Raw genomic sequence first — 24,417 nt, 5'->3', positions numbered from 1 at the left:
GGGCCTGCTTTCTTTTTATTGCATTTGTTTGCTCGTAAAAGTGTCGAAATTAATGGGAGCTATAAAACCGTCAAACTTAAATTTCGAACAGGCGAACAGCGGCCGCAGAAAGCAGTCGCCGCCACTCGCAGTCGCAGTCGAGCTCTCGGTGCCAGTCAGCCTCACGCACACATGGGCACCCACACACACACAGGCACGTACGCAACACATTTACATACACGTGCGCGTGCACACAGCGACGACGTCGAGCCAATGCTGACGCCGCCAGGCAATTGCCATGAAGCAGCCCAAAAGAAACAAGAACACGAGAGAGAAAACACACACACACGCACACACGCACGCACATGTGCTCAGCCAGCAAATGAAGTCGAAACATAAGGGCGGAAAAACTGACCTGCGATCAAAGAAGAGACAGCAAAGCAAAAGCAAAGGCAACCCAAGTTTCAATGCCCATTTGCTGCCATTGTCTGATTTTAGACGGTTGTGTGTATCTGGGAGTTGATAAGGACTGCGCAGGGGTCGTCTCGCCTTTTTTTTTTGCCTTTCGCCTTTATGTTACGCTCCGGTTTTCAACTTTCTCACAGACCTCATCAGCTGCACGTTTTTTTGGTAAAGCACGCTCAAGGGAGGTCCAAAAAAGTACTAATTTATTTGCAATTCCCTGAGGGAAATTATGATTACAAAAACAAATTGGCGGGATATTTTATGGGATTTTCGCAAGTTCGCTGGGAATTTTATTGGATTTTCGTTAAATATTTATATTTATAAATTGATTTAATACATAGAGCACAATTTCCAAATCCAAATTGCTTAAACTAAATATAATATAATATATGCGTAAAATGGCGAATTTGTTGCCTGTTTTTCTTTTTCGTTTTTTTTTTTTTTGGGAAAGTAACTTAAAATACTTTGAGAGGCAACGCCGATATCTTCAGCCAGCAAATGCGCTCGTTGCTCACCGGTTTTTCTGTTTTTTTTTTCTTTTTATATAAAATTTGCTCATTGGTGCTCTCAGTGTCCAACCATCTTCTCACATACAATCATACATATATAATATATATGTATATATCATCAGTAGGGGGACGCGGGCCACAGACCAGGGACAAACTCGAACAACTTGTGGCCAAATAAAGCAAAGCTGTTGAGCCTGCGATGGACTGGATCCTGTTATATGGTAGGGGTGCAGGGAGAGGGGGACTGCCTTTGCCGTTGATCACCTTAAAAGCGGCGATGAGACAAATGCAAGACGCGCACAGGAGAGGACATTAAACGTAATCATGATGAGGATCATATAATGATTATTATACACACGCACGCACACATTCGCACATAAAGTGAGGAACACGAAACGAAAAATACACAAATTTAAATAGAAAACAAATTGAACTAAACTTAAAATGCAGTCAATATTAACAATAACTGCACGGGCCAAAAGTCGACACGTAGTGAGTGTGGGGCATCTACTATTTCTTGCCCACAATCGAGTCCATGAGCGGACCGCTCAGTTCGGGACGCAGCGCAATCTTCTGGAACTTGTTGGCCTGATACTTGTTGTAAATGGCCCGCAATTTGGCAGTCGGCGCATCGCGCGCCAGTTTCGCAATTTGCCGTGTAATCGGACGCAAATATGCGGCCGTGTAGCGTGAGTAATGCACCAGAGTAGGCGTCCAGTGTTTGTCATTGAAGCCCGTGGCAGCGCGTGCGTTGCCATTGAGCAAGTGCAGCGACAGGAACAGCGAGGCAGCTGCAATCTGTAAGGCAAGATATCAAAATTAAATCATCAAGTCACCAGATAAACCCTTGGTAACAGAATCAAACCCACCTCGGAGGGCTTATAGCTGGCCAGCTCGTAGTCCATGCCAGCCAGTTCCAAGAAGTACTTGGACATGGCGTGATGCTCATCCTCAGCGCTGGCGGCCTTCGAGTAGCGCCGCAAGAAGTGTATGGGCAATGGACGCGACAGATTGTTATCGATGGCCTTCAGTATTTGCAGTTCCATTTGCCTTATCTCGCGACCCGTATAGGTGTCGTCGGTTATGAACACAAAATCGCCAATGGCCGGCGGGAAGAGCTCCTCGTATTTGGTGGCTATGAAGAGAGCTGTGACGCCCACCAGCTGCAAATACTTGCGCCTGGTATCCTTGACCACCTGCAGATAGCGATCGATAATGGCCACGGCCAGATGGAATGTCTCGGCAGCCAAATGGAACTGCAAGTGCACCTCGTTGATCCAATCGATGAGCACAGCGCGCATCTTGTGCGACACCTCCAGCTGATTGGCCAAATGATCGGTATGAATGGGCTGCTGCTCCTCCAGTTCATATAGATAGTCGTAAATGTCGTTCACATACTCCGATACCAAAACCAGATTTTCCCGATCATCGGCATCAATGTCCTCCACCTCTGCTAGCCTCTTGCCGGCCAGCGATAAGGTTGATGGAACTGTTGTGGCAGCCACGGCTGGTGTGGGGCGCATCTTGGGCAGCCTGGCCAGGGCCATAGGTTCCTTCTTTAGGTGCACTGCAGCAGCAGCTGCATCCTTTTTAACTGCCAGCGCATTTGCTGCAGTCCTGGGCTGCGCCCTGGGCACCAGCGGTTCCTTCTTCTGTGCATTGACTGCCGCGGCAGCAGGCACATTCGGCTTGGCCAGGGCGGCGCGCAGCTTGGTCAGCGATTTGCGTGACAAGTTGCTGTCCTCGCGACGCAGCGTGTTGACCTTCTCGTCAGAGATGGACTTTTGCTTGGCTGCAGCTGCAACTGTACGTTGGGAGGGTATGTGGGGTTTGGGCTGGGCCAATGTTTTGTGCTTTTTGATTGGATACTTACGCTTGTTGTTCGCATCGGCGGCCACTTTTGCATTGGCCGTTGTCGTTGCAGCGGTGCGTCCAGCGTTCAGCGTGCTGGCCGAGATCTGGCGGGACATCACCCCAGCAGCGGGCTGCTGCCCATTGGTGCGCATCGAGTTGGAGCGCATCAGTGAGGAGGCGGCTGTTGTTTTGGCTGCACCTGCATTGGCATTGCTCACGCCCAGCGGCTGCTTCTTCCAGTGTGTGTCCACACGCGCCTTGGCCAATTTCACGTCTTTCAGTCTGCGATATTTATGTTGAATAAATTTTCTTATTCTTTGTTACTATTCTCCTATAACTCACTCCTTTTGTGCCGCTTCTTTGGAGACAACGCCACGGTTCAGTCCTCGATTCTGCAGATCGCCGAGTGCGGCGCGCTTTGTGTGGTTTGCCTCGTTTGAAGGCACCGTCAATTTCTTCACTTGGACATTATTGTACTTCTCCGTTGCATTCTGCAAAAATTCAAGATCGCATGGGGTCAATGCATGGCGGCCATTTTGTATGCGGTGCACAGAGGAGAGATGCAATTAGCGGTACAAGTACCGCTAGACTGCCAAAAAGCACCAAAAAGGGCGCCAAGCGCGATTACCGCTGCTGCATTAGCAGCAACAACAACGCTAGACAAAACGGCATTTTTTTACCCCTCTCTTTTGTGCTTAGCTGCTGCGCCGACGCAGACGCCGCAATGGCGGCGGCGTCGCTGCCAACGCAATGCGTTAGCTGCTGCTACTGCCTAATAAATCTTAGATAAAAATGTGCATTTAAATGTATTCTTACCTCGTCCATGATCATTTTAAGCGCTGTGCTCACCATGTTTGTATATTTATTTACTTTTTCTTTTACACAAATATAATTATAATTAAAAAGAACGCTTCGACTTTTTTTTTGCACTTGAACGCGTCGCTTTTGTTTTTGAACGCAAATATATTGTTGAAATTTAGTTTTGTATCTTGTTTTAGATTGCACAGATTTAGTTTAAAATTTATAATTTTTCAACGATTGCTACTTTTTTTCGAATTTGTTTGGGAGTCTTTCGAGCTCTGCGCACGATGCGAACGCAAATCGCTGCCGTTTAGATTTGAAAAGCACGCAAGATGATGAAAATAATGTGACCGAATGAAGTAAATCCGAAAATAGCGCTCAATAGTGTGACCAGATGGGCCCAGATATGAACATTGTTAAGTGCAACACTGAATCGAAGTTGTACGCATGTAGCAGCCAGCTTTTGCTTGCTATAAAAAAGTGCTGCCCATAACAAATTATTTAAATTTGATACGTTAAATCGCAAAACTATCTGCAAATAATTTTGAACTTTAGCCTGGTATTGTGAATTCTAAAAGTTGATATATTAATCGAGTATTATAGATATATCAAAATGGAAATATTTTCCAGCTGGTGATTTATCATTGTCTCTTTGACTGATTGCATCAATTAAAAGTTGATCACTTCAATTGGCTGGCTTCATGGCAAATGTACTTCTACAATTTAGCGCTTGCGTTACATTTGCATTGCTGATTTAAGATTTCCTTCACAATGCTTTTCTTTATGTTGTTGTTGCTGCTGTAACGTTCAAGCTGAACGGAAATGCAGCATAATTCTTAGTTTGTTTTTTACTCGACTGTGATGATCAGTGTCAAGTTTTCGTCTGGCCGACTAGCCCATCATTTTCAGGCACTTGACCACAAAAAACAAGAAAACAATTGGCAACGAACCGTTCGGTTCTCTGCACTTGCTTCTCTTTACTATCATTTTATTTTGTATTTTTTTTTTGCTGCTAATTTTTCGGCTGCTTTAGTTAACGGTGCCATTCTATTGTTCCTTTCCGTCCGACTCTGGCTCATTAGCATATAGCTAAATCTTCAACCTCAGACCCGGGCAGCCCAAGAAGACTACCCAAGAGCTCTCACGAGCAGCCGTCGGCTCTCGCGGCGATCGTGCGGCCCGCTGCATGAATAAAGTTTTCCGCAGTCGTGATTTTTCGTCATTCGCGAATGTGGCGCTGCCGTGAAAAGATCTTTTGGTAATCCGCGCGCATTCGAGTTTTGAAATTCTGTTAAACTCTCCGGTTCTTTTATTTGTTTGTCCCAACCAAATATAAAACATTTGTTAAATCGATTGAGCTGACCTCCAAATAATATTACTGAAACGGTCTGCACACGGTGATTTATATTATATTTATTTATATTTGGACTAAAGTGTAATAAAAATCATGAATTGTACTCAAAATCGTTATGCTTGAGAGCGGCTGTTGATGTTTTGTGTATGCGCGACGGCGGCGTTTAAATAAAAATAAATGCGTGTAAATATGAAAACACAAAACCTGCGCATAGAAGAACGACTTTATTTAACAGCAGCTGCTACACTTGGCGAATTTTAAATGTTTTTTGAAGTGCGCCAGCAATCGTTATCTGTTTGCGGTGCAATCAGGAAATGCAAACCGAAAGCGCCAATTGAATTGATAAGTGTGGCCAATTGATATTCTAATCGGAGTAGCGCAATCGATACCACAAACGACTTAAGCAACAAACTTGCGTTTGCTGTTCACAGAAAATTGGGCAAATAAAAAAAAGTGGTGCATGGTAGAAAAAGTAAAGCAAAGCGCTGCTAAAGCTGCTGCACATCAAAACAACGCAACAACAACAGCAGCAATTAATTAGTGCATAAACAGTTAAATTAACTGCCGCAAAAGTTGGCTGCCAGCAGCGGGCGTCAGCGTCGCCGTCGCCAACAGCAGCGCTGCGTGCATTCACTTTTCTCTCTGCCCTGTTGCTTCTACGGCTTGTGCTGCTGCAATCGAAAAATTAAGTGAAATACCAAATTGTTTGTTTTAATGTTTTGCAGAAAATGTAACACAAGTAAAAATTATGACGCAAATACGCAAGTCAAATTAGCTTGCGCAGCAGAATCAAAAGGCAATCACCACAAAGAAACAACACAACATTTATTTTGCAACCAATGCAATTTGTTCGCGTGGTAGCTCCAACAACAACAAGTCCCACCGCTTGAGCAACAACAACAATAGCAACTAATGTAAATAGTATTACAAGGCGCCACACAAATCGCTTAATTGTTGTCAACTTGAAAAAGAGTCGTTATGTCTGCGATTGCGGCCAATCAGCCTGAGCCCCAGCGTCGGCGTTATCGTCATCGTTATCGTTATCGTCATCGCTTGTGCCTAATTGTCTTAGCCGCCCTCTGGCTGGACACACTGGCCACTGCTGCCGCTGCTAACGTCAACGTCGACGCCAACGCCAACGCCAACGCCGTGCATATTGAGCTGCGACGCAGGCGCAGCGTCAGTTTGAATGGCATTGAGGTAAGTTGAGATATTTGATTGCAATTCGAAATGTATTTTTATTTATTAATGACATTTGTCATCGAACCAAATACTGAAGAGCACACATCCATATTGCATTCTGTGTCACGACTGCCGTCACCTGTCACCTGAGATCATCGGGCGATTATGTTTAACCCAAAAAACAAACCAAAGCCAAATGAATCAGGCGATTGTGTCTGTGCCAGCGAGCTGGAAAAACTGCAGCCTATGCTAAAAACTGAAAACGCGTGATTAATTAAGAATCGTCAGCATGTGCACTATATTCATAGTGCGGGTAGGGCGTGGCAGTGTACCAATTTAAAGCAAGTGGAGCCGAAACGTGAGGCGTTTAATGACCCCTCCGCACAGTTGGAGGCGCTCGCCCAATATATATTCTTGTAATTGAATGCCAAAGCGACGAGCAGCTGGCGAAGAACACACAAAAAAAGTCTACTTCAACTGCAACATGCAGCAAATAAATAAAAACTTTTGTCGAACAAGTCAAATTACACGAGTTGATGGACGCGTCACCGTTCCGAGCATATTTCCAGAGACAGCACATATTTTGAACCCCAAAGGCGTCCAACTGTCTCTAACAAGTCCGATGCGCGATTCTGCAGCTCGCAACTGCCCAATTTGATCAGGGTCGAGGGTAGCTACCTAATAGTTGTTAATCATAGAAAAAACACACTTTGATCATGCAAAGCATGAAAATCGGTAAGCCCTACTTGTATACATGAGAATCGCATAGAAGGGCGAAAATTTGCAGCGAATTGAAGTAAAGTTGGTCTGCGTTTAATGCATACATACATACATACACACATCCATTTATATATACTTATATACAAGAATTGCGATATTAAAAGTCAGGCATATTATTTATTACGCATTTGGGAGGCTAACAAGCCAATATTTATGGCACTTTAGGCCCTATTTTTAACTATGTCATTTCAACTAATATAAATGTTTAAAAAGTGGAATTTAAATTTACTCTCAATAAATCGTTGAATTAAACACAATTAAAATAAAAATACGAAATCGAAAAAAACAATCTGTTATACGAAAGGTATTCCTTATAAAAATCGGTCGGATCTTGACCAATTCATCGATAGATTACATTTTGGTAACAAAATCCTAATCTAATTATAAAATATCATTGCCTGCATTTGCAACTTGTCGAACCACCCTCGCACAGAGTTTATAGACGAGCTGTCGGAATGCATCGCACGATTTGTCAGACGTAGAAACTCCCGCGTCAGCAGCTGCTGGGCAATAAGTGTGGCGCGACTTTTGGCAGCTGCTGCGAAATTTACAGCTGAGCGCGTCGCCAGTTTATGCCAAGTTATTGACCCAACTTGAAATGAGTTGGGAATACTTGGCGAATTGGTCGCAGTTGAGAAGCCCCAGTTTTCTTCCCTCTCTATGCTGCTTTACCTACTGATTCTTGGACCGCCAATTGGCAGGGCTTACCCTCACCTAGATGCCGACCATTTTCTGTGACTTAATTTCAGCTCTTTGTCGTAGTTTTTCTTTGTTGTTGATTTTATATTTTTTTTTCGCTATCCACGGGTCACGCAAAATTTCATCACATAATCAGCCGGCGGGCGATTACAGCGCTCAGAGCTGGGTTACGAGCGAGTGCGAATACGAATGCGAGTTCCAGTTCGAGTTCGAGTACTCTAAACGCTGTGGCAGGCGATTTCCACTTCCATTTCCACACTTGTTGGTTTTCTGTTGTTGTCGCTGTGCTTTTCCGGCATTGATGGACCGGCCTTTTATGCTGTTGCCCTTGCCGCCAATTAGTGTCGTTTTATTGAACATTGTTTGAATGCACTCACACAAAGTTAATGAGTGGCTGAGTGGGTGAGTGAATGAATGGGCAGGCTATGAATGTGAGTGGAAATAAAATGAGGCAAATAAACAACAATTGAGTGAACGAATAGTTATCGATTGGCAATCAAACAGCTATCGAATGCAAAACAAGTGTATAACTGTTTAGGAAACGAATACAATTTACTTAATAGTGAGTTAAGTGTCTTCAAAAGTAATCGATTAATCGACTTCTTATCGATAAGTAATTTCAAATTAACCGTTTATTTGGCAAAAAAGGTATCATTATTATAATTATTATTAATGAGTGGGTGAGTGGATGAATGGCTAGGCAATGAATGTGAGGGGAATTGCATCAAGGCGATTAAACATCAATTGAGTGAACGAATATTTATCGATTGGCAATCAAACAGCTATAAAATACATTGCATGTGTGTAACCTTTTAAGTTTAATACAATTAACTTAATAGTGCGTTAAGTGGGGCTTTAAAAATAATCGATTAATCGACCACTTATCGATAAGTAATTAAAAAATGAGCATGTATTTGGAAAGTGAGACATTATTATTATTATTACTATTATTAATAAGTGGTTGAGTGAATGAATTGCCTGGCAATAGGAAAAGTTATCGATTGGCAATCGAACGGCTATCGAATATCTAACAGGAAGACAACCGTTACAAATATGAACACAATTTACCAAATAGTCGTTAAGTGTGGTCTTACAACAATCGATTAATCGAGTTGTTATCGATAAGTAATAGAAGATAACTCGTATATATAACTTTGATCATATTTGTGAGCTTTGAGCCTAGAACATAACCCTCTCCAAATACTTCTCTATCGTTCACCTGCGTCGATTTTGAATATCAACAGCTCCCATGCCACGCCCCATTTCGGCAGCATTGTTTTGTTAACCATAGCTTAAACGCCCACAGCAATTTGTGCAACACCTTCACCTCTGTAAGTATTTTGGAGGCGGTGGGGGCTGGCCCAGCAGCGCCTGTTGGAGCCCAGCGAAGCTCTCTTCACGCATCGCTGGCCCGCGACGCGCTTTTTCCAAATGTAATAGCAAATTAAATTAAATAATAGTACAAACGGGCACACGCATAGAGTCTAACCAAAGATTAAAAGCCGCTGACCGAAATACGATTACGTTGCCGATAACGATAACGATAACGATAACGATGCCGATATACGATATGCGTAAGATGCAGCTGCATTGCGGCGACTTGTGGTCATTTTCCCATTTTCCGGACTGCGTTTGCTGAGCAGGCGAAAAGAAAGAAGGGGGGGGGGGGGGGAAACCTAATGGGGTTTTTCGTTAACTAATTTTCTATTGTTGCGTGCAGTGAAAGTGTTTTTCGGTATTTGGTTGCTGACTTTTGAAGACAACCCTTTTGGGCCAATGGCTCTGCTCTTTTTACGCTTTGTTGAACTGCGCTTTTTACACATTTCGTTTGCACATTTACCACGGCCAAGTATTTAACCCGAACTCTCATTTGCCCTTTCTCTTTGCAGCTGGACGAGAACGCGCTGCTCCAGCAGCTGGCGGGCCACGAGCGTGCGCTGATCTTTGGCACAGCGGCAGGTAAGTTCTTGGGGCCGGGGGCAACCGATTGGAAAGATTAGCTAAGCTGACATAAGCCAACCTAGATGGGTATATATTATAAGTTGGGGCCTATTATTATGCGCAATGGAATATATGCCCCAAGTATGTCTGTGGAAAGTTTTTTTTATGCTTATGCCTTGAACTTATTGAAAATGGGTTAACTAGGGCAATATGATTTTGAGCAAATGTATGCAACAGGCAAAAGTAGATAGTATTTTAATACTTTATTCCTTGCCAGCAGCTATGGTTGGCTGTCTGTCTGTTTGTCTTCCAGACAAATTATATCTATATAATAACTTGCCCCGTTTTCGTAAATACAATAAAAATCTGTCTGAACAACAATTTTTTCGTTTATGAGAGCTAGACTACAATATGTAACCTCTCATATAGTATTCCTGCACCCATTTCTATAAATATTAAAAATAAACTAGCTTTCACACATACTCCGATGCCCCAAAAATTTCATAAATAACGAAGACAAGACCCTGAAGTTACTCAAGAAATCATTTCCTATAAAGTTGAGCTGATGGAAGATGGAAGTTGGGCTGAGTAGAAGATGTAGCTGCCGGCTAGCGTTGGCTAACAGGAAGTTTGCATTTTCGTAAACAGCAGCTCTTCGCTGGGTACAGGGTACCTTCTAGTCGTGTCAATACTCCTGTTGTTTTATTTTGAACGCTTCAAATCAATGCCAAATGCTGACAGGCAAATGAACGGTCGAAACGAGCCGCAACATATTATTACCAGAACCAGCAAGATGGTCAGAAGTGCGCCAGGCATCGATGACGCGCCATGTGGTTGGGTGGGTGAGAGAGAGGGGGGGGGGGGGGGAGGGAGCTGGTGTAGGCGTGGAAATGTGCGCAGTTGTTGTTTGGAGCGACGTCATTATTATTATTGATTCATGGAATGCATATTTCGCATACGCTGTTGTATTTACCTGTTCGCTCGTTTGACTTGCAGCGCCCGAATTCAAATTGGTTCAGCTGGAGCGGCGCAGCTCGCCGCGGGAGGAACAGCAGCGGGAGCATCAGCAGCGGTGGCGTCGCAGCGCGGCACAAGGTAAGTTTAAATGCATGCCACAGATGCAAATGCTAAAGCACACAACACACAGCACACACGCAACACACACACAGCACACACACACACACTCATGCAGCTCGTGCTGCTCCAGTTGCGTCTGGCGGCTGGCGGTCATTATGCGAAAAGTTTAATTAATTCAAATGCATTTGGCAGCCGGCACTGTGGAAGCCGAACTGAAGCTGGAGCAGACGCCGCAACTGTTTGACGATAATTTCATCTTTATACGTCGCAACGCGAACAGCACCCAATTTGTGGAGCATTCGCAGCAGCTGCTGCAACGTCTGGAGCGCTGCTTCTATCGCAGTCCCTGGGCGGCCCTCGACCTGTGCGATGCGCAGAGTGTGGTGAGTATTGCAACAGCTGTGGCTGCACGTGCCGCACCAGCCAAGCCTGTCGACAAATCCTCCAACTACCTCAGCCAATTAACCCCTGGTCTGACCTTGCCTGTATGAGCTACATCCACATGAATATTTTAGTTCCAATTTAGTTTCAAATTTGCGCTCTTTCGTGATCCATTTTCAAGTCCAATAGCACGTGTTCCATTTCCATCATTTATTAATATTTCATTTTTAACTGGAATAATGGATATGGAGCAAAAGAGGGAATGTAACGTTGTAAAGTCCACTTGAAATATAAGAAATTAAAGTGAATGTAAAACAAGGACATACTCCATATGAACTGCTTTTATGTTCCATAATTCACCTGCATAAATTCCATTTTCATTATTCCTTACTAAGTTTGCAGCTTTACACGTCTCATTTCCATCGTTTCATTGCCTAACCTTAGCCTTACCTAACCTTTAACAACTGCCATTTGTCAACACCTTGCAGCGCGGCGTATTCCAGCAAAATGCCAGCAATTTTGTCATCCAACCGCTGCCGGCACGCTTTGGGGCGGCGGCCCATGTGCTCTACCAGGCGCGCTTAGATAAGAGCAACAACAGCAGTGGGAGTGGGTGGAGCGGGTGGAGCGGGGGGCGCGGGAGTCAGACAACACCGTTAGACAGTCAGCTGCAGTTTGAGCCCGATGCAGACGAATTCAACGAACCGCATCAGGAGCAGCAGCAGCAGCAGCAACAACAACAGCAGCAGCAGCAACAGCGCCAACAGCTCCATCGCAAATTACAATCGCAGCTGCGGCTGCGCTATCAGCCGCGTCATCATCATCATCATCATAGTCATCATCATGGCACTGGCATTGCCGGCGGCTCTGGCACGCCGCGTCGTCGGCGGCACATTGGCGGCCCGCCACGGCGCTGGCCGGTGCCGCACGAGCTGCACATTGAGACGGCGATATTCGTGGACAGCGATCTGTATCGGCACATGAGCAAGAACTATCCCAAGGATACGGAGAGTCAGCTGATACGCTTTGTGCTGGCCATGATCAATGGCGTGCAGCTGCTGTATCATCATCCGACGCTGGGCAGGCGCATCAATTTTGTGCTCAAGCGTCTGGAGATCTTCCGCAAGGACCCGCCGGAGCTGCGTCGCTCCAGCGACATCGACAACTATTTGAGCAACTTCTGCCTGTGGCAGAAGAGTCTGAATCCCGCCTCGGATGCTGACAGTCTGCACTATGATCATGCTGTCATCCTCACTGGACTGGATCTCTATGTGACTGGCAAGAATGGCAAGGTCACCAGCCAAGTGGTGGGTCTTGCGCCCGTTGCCGGCATGTGCACGCCCACCTCCTCCTGCACCATCAACGAGGGCAAGCACTTTGAGAGCGTCTTCGTGGTCGCCCATGAAATCGGACACAAGTGAGTTTTTATACATAAGACCTTGTTTTAATATTCCAATTCCAAAGACCCGCCATCCTTTTATGATGGGAGTAATCTTCCATTTCCAATACTCTGAATCTAATGCTTCATTTTATACGACAACCGTATGCAATGTTCAATTTGTTCTGTTCCGTTTTCGCTATTCCGTTCTTTATGTTTCGTTTGAATCTTTAATGGAATGAAATTGGAATGCTCCTTTTGCAATGCTTTATTCATGGTTTCCAGCATTAAATGTTCTTGCTGTAATATTTCAAATTCAAATAATTCCAAAGGCCCATCATTCATTTACCGTGTTGTACTATCAAGCTTCCGTTTCTCATATTTCGTTTCGTGTGTTCCAATTCCACTGTTCAATTTTTAATGTTCTGTTTTCAGAAAATCACCTTTTTATTGTTCCATTCTTGTGTTAATTTTTAATGATTAATGTTCTTGTGCTCCATTTGATAGGATATAATTATAAATTCGACATTTTCTTGCAGTTTGGGCATGCGACACGATTCCAAGGAAAACAGCTGCGATCCCAGTCTGCACATAATGTCGCCCACCTTGGGCAGCGGCAAGATTACCTGGTCCAAGTGCTCTCGCACCTATCTAGAGGAGTTTCTGTCGTAAGTAAATGCAGCAACCCATTGCGAATACTCTCCATACTCCATCTCTTTCCCTCACCCAATTCAGTCAGCCTCAGGCCGAGTGCCTGTTCGATCGTGGACAGTTCAAGGCGCATCTGGATCACTCGGCGGAGGGCATGCTGCCTGGTGAACGCTTCGATGCCAATCAGCAGTGCATGCTCAAGTTTGGACACAGTTCGGTGCATGCGAGCAGTCAGAGCAAGTCGGAGATTTGTCACGATTTGCACTGCCAGCGCGAACGGCTTACATGGACCTCGCATCCGGCGCTGGAGGGCACCGAGTGCGGCGACAGCATGGTAGATAAACAACTAATCTCATCTAAATCTCTTTGGTCTAAAAAGTGTGTGGTCTTTGCAGTGGTGTCGCGGTGGCTACTGCGTGCTGCGTCCCACGCAGGAGACGGCCATCAGCTCTCTCAAACAGCTCAGCGGCCTGTCCAAGCCCAGCTATGAGAAGCACAGCGCCAGTTTCGCTGAGTCCAGCAAAATGGGCCAGCTGCTGCAGGAGTACAAGAGCAGCGGCAACGAGCTGCCCGGCACCAGCACCTGGAGCGACTGGGGCGAGGCCAGCGGCTGTGACTCCGGCTGCCTGTACGGACCCTCACTGCGTTTGCGGCAGGGCAGCACCGGGCTGCGCATCTACAGCCGCAGCTGCCTCAACTATCGCCAGCGTTGCATGGGTCGGGATCGCAAGTTCGAGACCTGCATAGCCAAACAGTGCTACACGGTGCCCGTCCAGACCATTGCTGACTTTGCCACGCATGTTTGCAAGCAGGCGCGCAAGTCCGACAACGAGCTCACCGGCGAGGGGCAGCAGATCAGCGCCTCCATTGGTGGGTGTGGCAGCAGTCAAAGCCACTTAAAATATGTTGCTTACGTACTCTATTGCTTACAGAGGATTCCTGCAAGGTGTTCTGCCGCACCAAGAGCAACGGTACCAAGTCGCGCCGCTGGACTTTTCCGGATGGTACCACCTGCCGCGCCAAGCATCATGCCTCGGATGACATCGCCTACTGCATTGCCGGGCGCTGCGAGCAGTTCTCCTGCGACAATGCGACCAGCAACTTCTTCAAAATCGACAATACCTTCTGCGCGTATCGCACGCCAAGCCCGCAGAGAGACTCCACGGAGCTGGAGAGCAAGCAACAGCCCAGCTATCAGAACAACGTCAGCTACAAGCGCTACGCGGATGCTCAAAGCCATAGGAATCGCTATGAGAATGGTAAGCCAGTTGCTGCTCCTCCCTCTTCCATTCCCAGTCTCAACCTTGTGCCCGTTTCAGAGGTGGCCGTGCGCAGCTTCCATGGCCAGGACAATCAGTTAACGCCGCAGCAAGAGTCGCAGCCGTACAAGCGGAAAGCTCCCTCCAATGATTACAAATACAACTACAATGTCCAGGATCCGTTTGGCAAGTCGGCGCCGCCGCCCGCCTCCGCCTCGCTGATCGCCGAATCGGAACTGGCGTCCGACTGGCAGGTGAAGTCGGGCTGTCACTCCAATTGCATGACAGAGTCAAAGGGCGTCCAGGTGGTCAGGTCACGGCAAACGGGTGAGCACAATATACAGTTATGCACGCACAAGGTGAAGCCCTGCGAACGGCTGCAAACCCCAGCGGAATATGCGGAGCAAACGTGTGCCAGATACAAGCTGAAGGTGCGCGGCTTGTCCGGCCATGGTGCACAGATCTCGGCGAGCATCGATGAACCGGATCGCAGCTGTCGCGTCGGCTGCCAGGACGAGTACATCAAGTATCGCTATTACCTGGTGAACGGCAACCATGGACACTTTCCCATCGGCACGCGCTGCTCCCAGGTGGGCAGGCGCTACTGTGTGCACGGCAAGTGTCTGGAGTTCGGTGCAGACAATCTGCCGCTGCAGCAGTCCCACATCAGCCTGGCGCTCTTCCGGAGCAAACGTGAGGCGACGCCGCGCCAGAAGCGCAGCTTCCTCTACTACGATCCGGTGAACATTACCGAAACAATTACCCAGGACTTTCTCAATAGCATTGTGAGCAGTATTATTGACTTCGAACGGCAACATTTGGGTGGGTAATCGATCAACTAGCATGGGATATATATATATATATATATATATTTATATATTGGTATATATATCTCTGAATATCTTTATATTTTACCCATTCTTTTCTAAGTATTGATAGATTAATCAGCCCCAAAACAGTATTTCTATATATCTCTTTTAATTTAAATCTAGCATTTTTCATATTTATCTATTTTAATATTCATATATTTTGTATCTTCGAATTTTTATCCTTATATCTATCCCCTTATATGCATATATATAACTGTTTATCTCTCTCTGGATATCTATCTGTGTTATCTAGTTTATTCATATATTTTATATTAATCATTCTTTTACTTTATTTCTATGTGTCTCTTCTATATATATAAATGTGTATATATATATTTCTGCACATCTCCCATTTCGATCTTTGCATCTATTTAAAACTTTGTTTCCATATCTCTCTGTTTAGGCATCTTTATTTTTCTCATATTTATTTGTCTTTATATTCATATATTTTAATAGAAGAAAAGTATTGATGACCTTTCTGTCTATACACTGATCTGCATCTGTATCTGTCCTTAATCTGTGAAGTATCTATATCTATCTATCTATCTATATACCAATCTAGATATCTATCAAACTATTTATTACTGCAACCATATATCGATAGTTAAATTAGGTGTATCTCTTCTTTCTGTCATTATCTAATTATCTTTCTTTCTCTCTATCGATCTGTCTACTTATCTTTCTATCATTTGATCATCTATCTATATATCTCCGGTCTAATTATTTATCTCTCCATCTTTTTATGTATCTGTATATGTATATTATCTCTCTGTACGTCTATTTATCCAATCAGCTGCACATATATATATTCTTTAACCATCGAATTACCTTTTCTCTTGCAGACGTTGCCTACGACAACATCGAATTATCCAATCCTATACACGTCTCTGCGGACGAACTGAGCAACAAATAAATATAAGTTTTTACTTTTTATATATATGTATGTATGTATGTATATGAGTATTTTATGTAGTTTATGTAGCTTATGTGGCTGCCGTTCTGCTCAGACTGCCGCACCCGCCCAAGGGTCCTCAATTACAACCCTATTGTTTTAAGTCTAGTTTTAAATCTTAAGCTGCAAATTGTACGAATATATTAGCTGAAATAAACATGTGTGGATGTGACTGAAAATAGCCTGAAAATGAGCAGCATTATGAATTTGTACTCCGTTTCTTTCAATTCTCCTTCGCGCTTATAAGCTGCCTCGCTTTTTTTTAGCAGCTAGTTTAACATGAGTTACACGCGTGGTAACAATATATACGAGCCTGAAGCATACTATTTCCAATTAAAAGCCTCCTTTAATATTCAATCGCAATATAAATCTCCGCTCTTTTGACCTTTTAACATTCTAAGAATACAGGTGACCCCAAAAAATTTTTCTTTTTTAAATAAAAATAAAAATGACTTTCAAATTGTGTGTGGCATTGTTTTGGGCTGGCCGATAAACGCTGCACCACGCGCACAAAAGTATGCACGCATTTCACAGGCAGCTAAGATTACCACACACACACACACAAAACACACACACACTGTGCCACGCCCACACACAGAACAACCACAGGGCATGCCCCAACGCTCGTCTGCTCATCAGTTGTGTTACCAATTTTGGCGTTTGCATGCAAACAGCCAGAACCATTACCAATATTCGATATCACAAGGATAACAACAACAAGCTCACACACATACACACACGCATGCACATGCGCTAGACAGGCTGTGTGTGTGTGCGTGCGCTAGAAATTAGATAAAAACACCTACAAAATGCTGAATATGCCGCAGTCGGCAACTAAAGCGCGCACCGTGCAAACCAACCAAAAAATACACAAAAAAAGTGGTAAAAGAAAAGCCCAAACGGAAAATTGAGGAAAAACTAAATGTGCCTATGTGTAGTGTCTAGTGTATAGTGATTTCTGTGCTCGCCTTTGGCCTTTGCATTGAAAACTTGACCAGCTGGCGGGTCGTTGTCGGGCGCGTTGCAAGTTCAATGCACCAGCTGCAAGCGGCTGTGGCCACGACTTGGCTCATGAATAATGCAACAAAGAGGCACAAAAGCATTATCGGAATCTACTACCCTTAGCCGGTGTCCATTTAAGTGCTGCGCATTAGTGGTTAATAAGCGTTCTAATTGCTGGTCATTTGGCATTGACATTTTGGTGTGTCCAGCTCTCTGTTCCAGGTGCATTGCCCAAGTTGGGGAGGGAACTCGTGGAACTGGGTCACAAGCCCAGAAAATTGACTTGTCCTCAAGGTTTTTCCGTAATTTCCAACAACGCCATACATAAGCACGCAGCTTGGAACATCCCGAAAAGTGTGTCAATTGGTATTTTATTTATTTTTTATAATTGTCCTGTATTTTGAACACGCAAAGGCCAGTTGTTCGGCTCTCAATTAGTCATTTAGTATTCTCAATTTCCCATTTTGCAATTTTCATTTCTATTTGTCACCGCGCTGCGGTTGTTGTGCGAGCCAAAAGTTCACATCGCGTTCCTGCCACGTGCTAACACACACTTGCCACGTACGCAGGACCTTGAAGTCCTCTCATAAATTGTGCGCGGCTGTTTGCTCTACTTTCGATAATTTTCGAATTCGAAATATCGATTTCTGTTAATTGCTTTGTTTTCGTTGCCGTCGACACTCGGCGAGCAATTGAATTCTTTAGTTACTTCATTAAGCGCGACTGCCCGCAAAAGAATGCAATCATTTTGTTATACGGCAATCAAGTCATAGATAGATAGTACCCAAATTGACTGATAGACAAAAGTGTACCCTGTTTCGAGTGTCTAAGTGAAGCATTGGTGAAGTGTAAATAGATGAAAAGTTTTTCAAGTTCTGAGTGTATTCAAACTGATGTGCGAAATTTAATATCGAAGAAATTTATAATATTTATATTTAATAAAGTGCAATCTTAAAGTGATGTTACTTTTTGGATTATTGATTGGCATTAACACATTTGAGTTTAAATGTTGACTAAATTGGTCAAAGTAATTAGAGGATTTATTGCAATTTGTTGAGATCTCGTAGAGTTCATAGATCTGTCCGATATCGGGCATCATTAAGCCGAGATATACTGTGACCAATATACAAAAATATACAAAAATACTATAATTTAAATATCGCAAAAATATCACGTAACATTTTTTAATTAAAAAATTAATTTAATTGAATTTAATACCTTTTTGGTATAAGTACAAGCATTCCAAAATTAAATTTGAAACTTTAACCTATTTTATTAATAATTGGATTGGTTCTGATATCAAACAATTATTTTCTAACAAAAGTGCATATTTTCCATAATCGGACTATATTTATATGAGTTACTATTTACTATTTCAGTGCGCTGAATTTGATGCACAAATTATTTTTAATAGTAGAAAAAGGAACCAAAACAAACAAAAAATACGAGTATTTGTATAGTTTCTACCTATTTACGATTGCACAGGGCTTGTACACCCTCAAGCTAGTCGATTTAAAATTAGGGTGACCACGTTCACAAATAGTACCTGCTCTATATGCAGGTTGTTCATATTTAATGCAGAGACACGCGATCCGCGCACTGCAATTGGCCAAGTGAACCACAACAACCACTGAGCATTGGCAATAGTCGAGTGACCGAGCGCAAAATGCGTATTTGTGGTTAATGTCTGCCAGACGTCGTTGAACTTGCAAAGCCAACGGACGACTCGAACGGACCAACGGAAAATTAAAAAAGATTGTGAACAATTTGTGGTATCTAAAAAAATATGTGTCGTTCGAATCGCGACTGGAGCAGTGTGCAGAGTCGAGGACTCTAAAGTTGAGCTGCTTTAGTTTTAAAGCCAACAAATTTGAAGCGCAACGTGACGGAAACTGCTTGGAGGCATGCCACCAAAGCGAAGACGCAGATTTCATGGACTCTACTACCATTCGTCGCCGCCAAAGGGTGAGTAAAAAGTGATGAATACATCCATTGAGACCCATTCATGTTCATTAGTTGCACCTAATTGAGTCAATTACAATTTGTGTGTGTCAACCAATTAAAGCACGCATAATTCATAGGGGACCGCGAATGGGAGGGCGCGGTGTGGGGAAGAGCATGCGTGACAAAGCGCAGACATGGCCAAAATTTGCATATTGCGTGCGCCCCAAATGGGGAGCTCAACAAGTAAACCACCCCCGAACCACCCAACGCCCACCCAGGCCCGAGAACCAACTGGCGACGACATTAAGTGGCACTCGCTAATGCGCCATTTCCGTGGCAATTGTTGCCTTTTTTATTGCCACACAACTTTGTTGCAAGCAGTGTGAGCCGCAACACTCCAACAGTCCAACTTAATTTACATGTGAGTGCTAAATATACATGTAGAAAGCCTGGTCAAAGGTTACATTTTGGCGGCGCAAATAAACCTGGGCAATAAAGGAAGGTTTTAGCCTTATATTTACATATGTGGCTAATGAATTCGTCACTTAACCTAAATTCTATATGGCCTACAAAGCTGTTGCGTCTATATAGGTTTAAGCCAGCAACCCAGCCTTTAGATAATATAATACTAAATCCACACACTAGCCTAGGATTCGAACCCGGACGACTGCATTTCGGCAGTTCATTTGGAAGACACACAAAAAACATATTTATCGCATGTTTATCTTCCTTAACAAGAGCAAACGAAAAGTTAGTAAATTCTTTTGAAGTTATTTCTATTGCAAATTTATCACTCAGGCGACAATTATGCTCATGAGCCAGGCGAAAGGCCCTGACTACACTCTTTTTTTGCTTTGTCAAAAGACACTTCATTGCGATGGAAGATAAGAAAGCGATACAAGAGAGATATCGTTAAAATTAAAGTGCTAGCAGGGTGTATGTAAATAGCACACTCACACGCACACACACACACACCCATAGGGCACTTATTTACTCAAAACACAATAAAAAAATAAATAAATAGCAAGAGAGCGCGTACAGGACGCAATTACCGCCCACTTTGGCCAACACGCTGAAATGGCACACAAAAACAAAAAAAAAAGGCGCTAGTGTGAGGCAAAAAATGGAAAAAAAATGAGAAATAACACATTGTGCTGTCCTAAATTCAACACCTTGCTTTGGTCAGCAACGTTAGTTGCCCAACGTGGCTCAAACCTGCCACACGCAATACGAAGCACAAGTCCTTCAAGCAAATACATCAAGTAGGCTGTTTGTTCTAAGGCGCTTCCATAATTAATCAACCCAGCACATATATGTACATACATATATGAATATATATATATATATAAAAACCAAAAAAAAAACAAGATCTATATATTTATATAATTTATAAGTAAAATATGTCTGATACACTTGCAGTCATGCCGATGAATGGACAGGCGGCGGGCCAGAATGGACGCAAGCGGCGCGAGAACGACGGTGCGTATGAGTAATTTGTTAACTGTTTGGCCAACCTCTTAAGGATTTACGTTACTGACTGCTAGAGCAAGAGAGGGCGGGGGGCGGGGGTGCTTTATTAGGCTGCAGTTGGCAGCTGTCGCTTTCTCAAAATGCTGCTCAATATTTCAATAGGCTGCGTGGGGGGCGGACGTACGGCGTGCATTTGAAATGTTAGAGGCGACCTTCAAGGCGTTTCAAGTTGCCAAAAAGTCGCGGAAAAACTTATGAGAAAACTGCCCGAGGAAAAGTAAAGTTGTTGAGACTTTAAGTTGAGCATTTGCTCGCGAATTTTAGCTTTTAATTTCGCTTTTACTTGCAAATTGCATGCAAACACGAACAGCCAAAACGGCCAGGAATGTAAATGAAATCGAGATCGAGCTTGAATGGGGTGGGGTGAGGGCTGTTTGTTTTTTGGGGGAATCGGCGGGCGGCTGGCATATTCAAAACTCGGTGTTGAATTAATTTTGCTGCACTTGCTATTGGAATTTCTTTTTATTTGGCGCCTGGCGCTAATAGATTTCTCCGTGAAGCTATCGACCATACGTATCTGGATGCACGAAAAGGACATTGGCAAGCTGACGCGCATATTGTGGGCGGGCCAGGGACAGCGCCTCTGCCAGCAGGCTAGCAACAATGGGCGTGTCAAGCGCTTTCTGGCCGCCGTGCCGCACGTCATGGTAAGCCAAGTCTAGTTGCCCGCTGGCAAAAGAGATCATCGAAATTGTTGACGCTGCTTGCAGAATGCCACGAAGGATCTGCATCAGGCGGTGATCGATAATAACCTGGAGACGCTGCAAATGCAACTGGAGCCGCCGGTGCCACCAGCGCTGGTCACCGCCAAGGATAACAACGGTCTCAATATTATACATAAGGCCGCTGGCCTTGGCCATACCAAGATACTGGAGTATCTTATTGGCCTCTGGCCGGAGGGCATACACGAGATCGATATCACGGGCAAGACGCCGCTGCATTGGGCGGCCAGTGCCAAGAACAACATGCGCTGCTATACGCTGCTCACCCAGGCCGGCTGTGATGAGGAGGCGCAGGATTACGTGAGTCCATGACGTGGCGCCATACCGGAACAATTAAAATTTTCACTGTTTTTCACTGCTTGGTTACCTTGCAGAAAATGAAGACGCCCTCATACTATCGCCATAAGCCGCACGAAATCGAGCGGGCGTTTCTGGTCTATGTACCGGAGGCGCCGCGCATCTCCCCGGACAGCGTCACCGACTGGGAGGCGCTCAGTGATGATACCGATAGCAATGCCGGCGGTGACGCCAGCCGAAGCAGCAGCAAGCAGAGCAAGGTGAGTGCGGGCGAATGGGGCGGGGCTCTTATGTCTTGGCTAATTGAAAAGCCTGTGTTGCCCTTTTTGCTCAGAAATTGGACATTAAACCGGTGGCCGCTGTAAATGGTCGTAAATCGTTGGACGACAGCGCTGAGAACACCTCCGAATTGGACACGAATGATGGGTAAGTGTTGGGCCGCTTGACATTGACTTGGCCTTTAGCATGGTCGGCTTTTCGGTGCAGCGCGGGGCGGAGCGGGGTGGCGCGGTGCGTGAGCTATGTGCTAGCTAAAGGCTTCTGCGTTTTACGTTCAATTTTTGGCATGGCTTTGAGAGTTTTTTGCATTTTGATCAACCAACCCTCGCAGTACCAGCGCCATCGATGACGATGATTTGTCCAAGGTGGATGCGGAAGTTAAAGTGGCAGCGGATGCGAATGCCGCATTGCCGCTGGCCCAGCAGCGCCGGCCGGAAACGCCGGCGGCCTTTGCATCTGGCAATGCCAGCGATACAGCCGGCGATACCGAAAGCGAAGCTGAGGTAAGTCCTTTAAGCTACCCAGGCCGCCGGCCGGAGGTCCTTTTTTGTTTTTGCTGTTAACTGCTTTGCACCCTGCGCTTTTGCTGTATAGTTTATTGGGTCAATTAGCTAAATGAAGAGCTGCAGTTTTTTTTTATTTTAGACGCTGTCGAAGTAAGCTATTGTCGGCCATGATGCGGCTTTCTTTTCGCCACACTTAACACACACAAAATGTACACACACTATTCCCTGCAAGCATTTAAAATTGTCCTTAATCTGTATCGCTGGGAAGATATTGTGGCGATACTATCGATAGCACAGCACTCCTTTACCGAAGGAAAAGTTAAGAGGTGTTGATGCTATCGCGAATTTATCATGAGTCTCTGCCATTCCACAGAAGTGAGCCGCATATTGCGAAGGGGAAGATACAAATTCGATAACAAATGTTTACAGGGCTGTAAATAAAAACTGAACACAAATACAAACACACACATATAACACTCGCATTTAGCGCTTGGTCATCTCGACTGATACATGTAGATAAAAGTAATATTTTTCACAATTTAGAAAGTTCACAAAGGAAAGCAATCAGTCGACAATTGTTTACTTTTACAGAATATTGCAAGAGCTCTAAGCGCTGAAGATGCTGAAAAGGTTGAGCCAGGGGCAGCGGAACAAGCGGAGCAAGCGGAGGATGAGACGGAGACAAAAGTAGAGCTGGTTGAGAATGGCGAATTAGATGCTGAGAGTGAGCAAAATGCAACTGAAAAGACTGAAGCAATTGTGAATGAGAACGGAATGGAAACGGAAATGGAAATGCTGCCGGAGCAAGAAGCAGCAAATGAAGCTGAAGAGCAAGAAGACCAAGTGGAGGCAGCAGAAGCTGCAGAAGAGCCAACCAAAGACAAAGAAGAAGAAGAAGAAGAAGAGAAAGTGACTGTTGCTGCTGCTGCTGCTGCTGCTACTGAGGAGGAGGAGGAGGTGGAGGTAGAGGAGGACGACGATGAGGTACAGATTGGCTTGCTTTAAATGCCAACTCTTGTGCAGTCAGCAATTGTTTAGTAGATTGATTGATTGATTGATCGATTGATGTTTTGTGGCGTTTGCTCAACTGTTTTTTGATATGTGAACTGTATAAAACTAAAAACCAGCTGCTCTGGCACTCAATTTTAATTCTGTACAACAACGTAGTCGCTACAACAACAACAACAACAACAACAACAACAAAAATAACCACACAGCTATACTATATATATAAATATACCATATACAACTGCTTAGTACTTGCTATAAAACCTAAACTATCTAAAAATCAAACCGATTTCGTGTATGCCGTACAAAACTTATCATTGTATATTTTGTAAACGCAAGTGTTAAGTTTCTTACTCTCAAAATACATATATATACTATTTAAACATTTATATCTAACTAATTTAATCAATAACAAATTAAAAAAAATAGACTCGAAAAGCAGCAATAAAAAAAAACGCAACTCGTGTGTTTTGTTTACGTTTTGCACTAGTATTTCCGTGTTACTTTCCATTTCTATTTGTTTATGTCTGTCCCTTTCTAATATAGATCTAATCAATGCCAAAGTCTGAAATTGTTTTTGCCCCTATCGATTGGCTGAAATCAGCAGCTGTTTCGCCGCAGATACACTCTCTATAATAGAAATGCAATGAAAATGTACTCTATAAATACACATATGAATGCACATTCGATACTCGACATGTGTCCTGGCATTTCACTTTCACTTGCCATGTGTCCTTCTCGGCCTGCCTGGCTGTCGGGCTGCCAGCCTGTGAGCCTGTGAGCCTGACGTTTGCCCGACTTGCCTCAGCTGTCAGGCGGAGCCAAGTCCAAATGGCAACTGAGCATGCAATACGTCAAGAACAGTTGTAAACGTTAGATATTGTATGATACATGTAAGCCGTATACTATAACTATATATACTATATGTTTTGCGAGTTTATTTTAAATTGCTGCGCCTGCTGTGGGCCATTTGAAATTCGCATTTATAACGTTTTGTT

At 44.2% G+C, this 24,417-nt stretch overlaps 3 protein-coding genes across 3 annotated transcripts; 2 read left to right on the top strand and 1 right to left on the bottom strand.

Moving 5' to 3' along the window:
* Window positions 1–861: 861 nt before the first annotated feature.
* On the bottom strand, window positions 862–3,922 carry CycB (Cyclin B). Its single transcript, XM_064686888.1, has 5 exons — window positions 3,624–3,922; window positions 3,150–3,298; window positions 2,827–3,089; window positions 1,823–2,757; window positions 862–1,751 (listed from the first exon to the last, which is right to left on the bottom strand). Exons 1-5 carry the CDS (start codon window positions 3,657–3,659, stop codon window positions 1,464–1,466), a joined length of 1,671 nt encoding a protein of 556 aa, XP_064542958.1. The 5' UTR covers window positions 3,660–3,922; the 3' UTR covers window positions 862–1,463.
* Window positions 3,923–4,830: 908 nt separating this feature from the next.
* stl (stall) lies at window positions 4,831–16,321 on the top strand. Its single transcript, XM_064687502.1, has 12 exons — window positions 4,831–4,994; window positions 5,688–6,162; window positions 9,513–9,582; window positions 10,561–10,659; window positions 10,834–11,024; window positions 11,511–12,439; window positions 12,940–13,068; window positions 13,136–13,385; window positions 13,447–13,921; window positions 13,984–14,310; window positions 14,371–15,132; window positions 16,022–16,321. The coding sequence occupies exons 2-12, from the start codon at window positions 5,941–5,943 to the stop codon at window positions 16,090–16,092; spliced, it is 3,525 nt and encodes a 1,174-aa protein (XP_064543572.1). The 5' UTR covers window positions 4,831–4,994; window positions 5,688–5,940; the 3' UTR covers window positions 16,093–16,321.
* Window positions 16,322–20,397: 4,076 nt separating this feature from the next.
* Window positions 20,398–23,806, top strand: LOC135432140 (sodium/potassium/calcium exchanger 1). The gene is made up of 7 exons (XM_064687648.1): window positions 20,398–20,556; window positions 21,094–21,254; window positions 21,318–21,629; window positions 21,704–21,886; window positions 21,961–22,052; window positions 22,237–22,408; window positions 23,003–23,806. Exons 1-7 carry the CDS (start codon window positions 20,478–20,480, stop codon window positions 23,414–23,416), a joined length of 1,413 nt encoding a protein of 470 aa, XP_064543718.1. The 5' UTR covers window positions 20,398–20,477; the 3' UTR covers window positions 23,417–23,806.
* The last annotated feature ends 611 nt before the right edge of the window (window positions 23,807–24,417 follow it).

The sequence above is a fragment of the Drosophila montana genome, unplaced genomic scaffold, assembly GCF_035044405.1.
Source record: "Drosophila montana isolate Dmon_TW-CO22-7 unplaced genomic scaffold, ASM3504440v1 contig_3200_1, whole genome shotgun sequence".
Lineage (NCBI taxonomy): Eukaryota > Metazoa > Arthropoda > Insecta > Diptera > Drosophilidae > Drosophila > Drosophila montana.
Note: the sequence above shows the minus strand (reverse complement) of the source record. Positions and strands in the feature narration are given on the sequence as shown.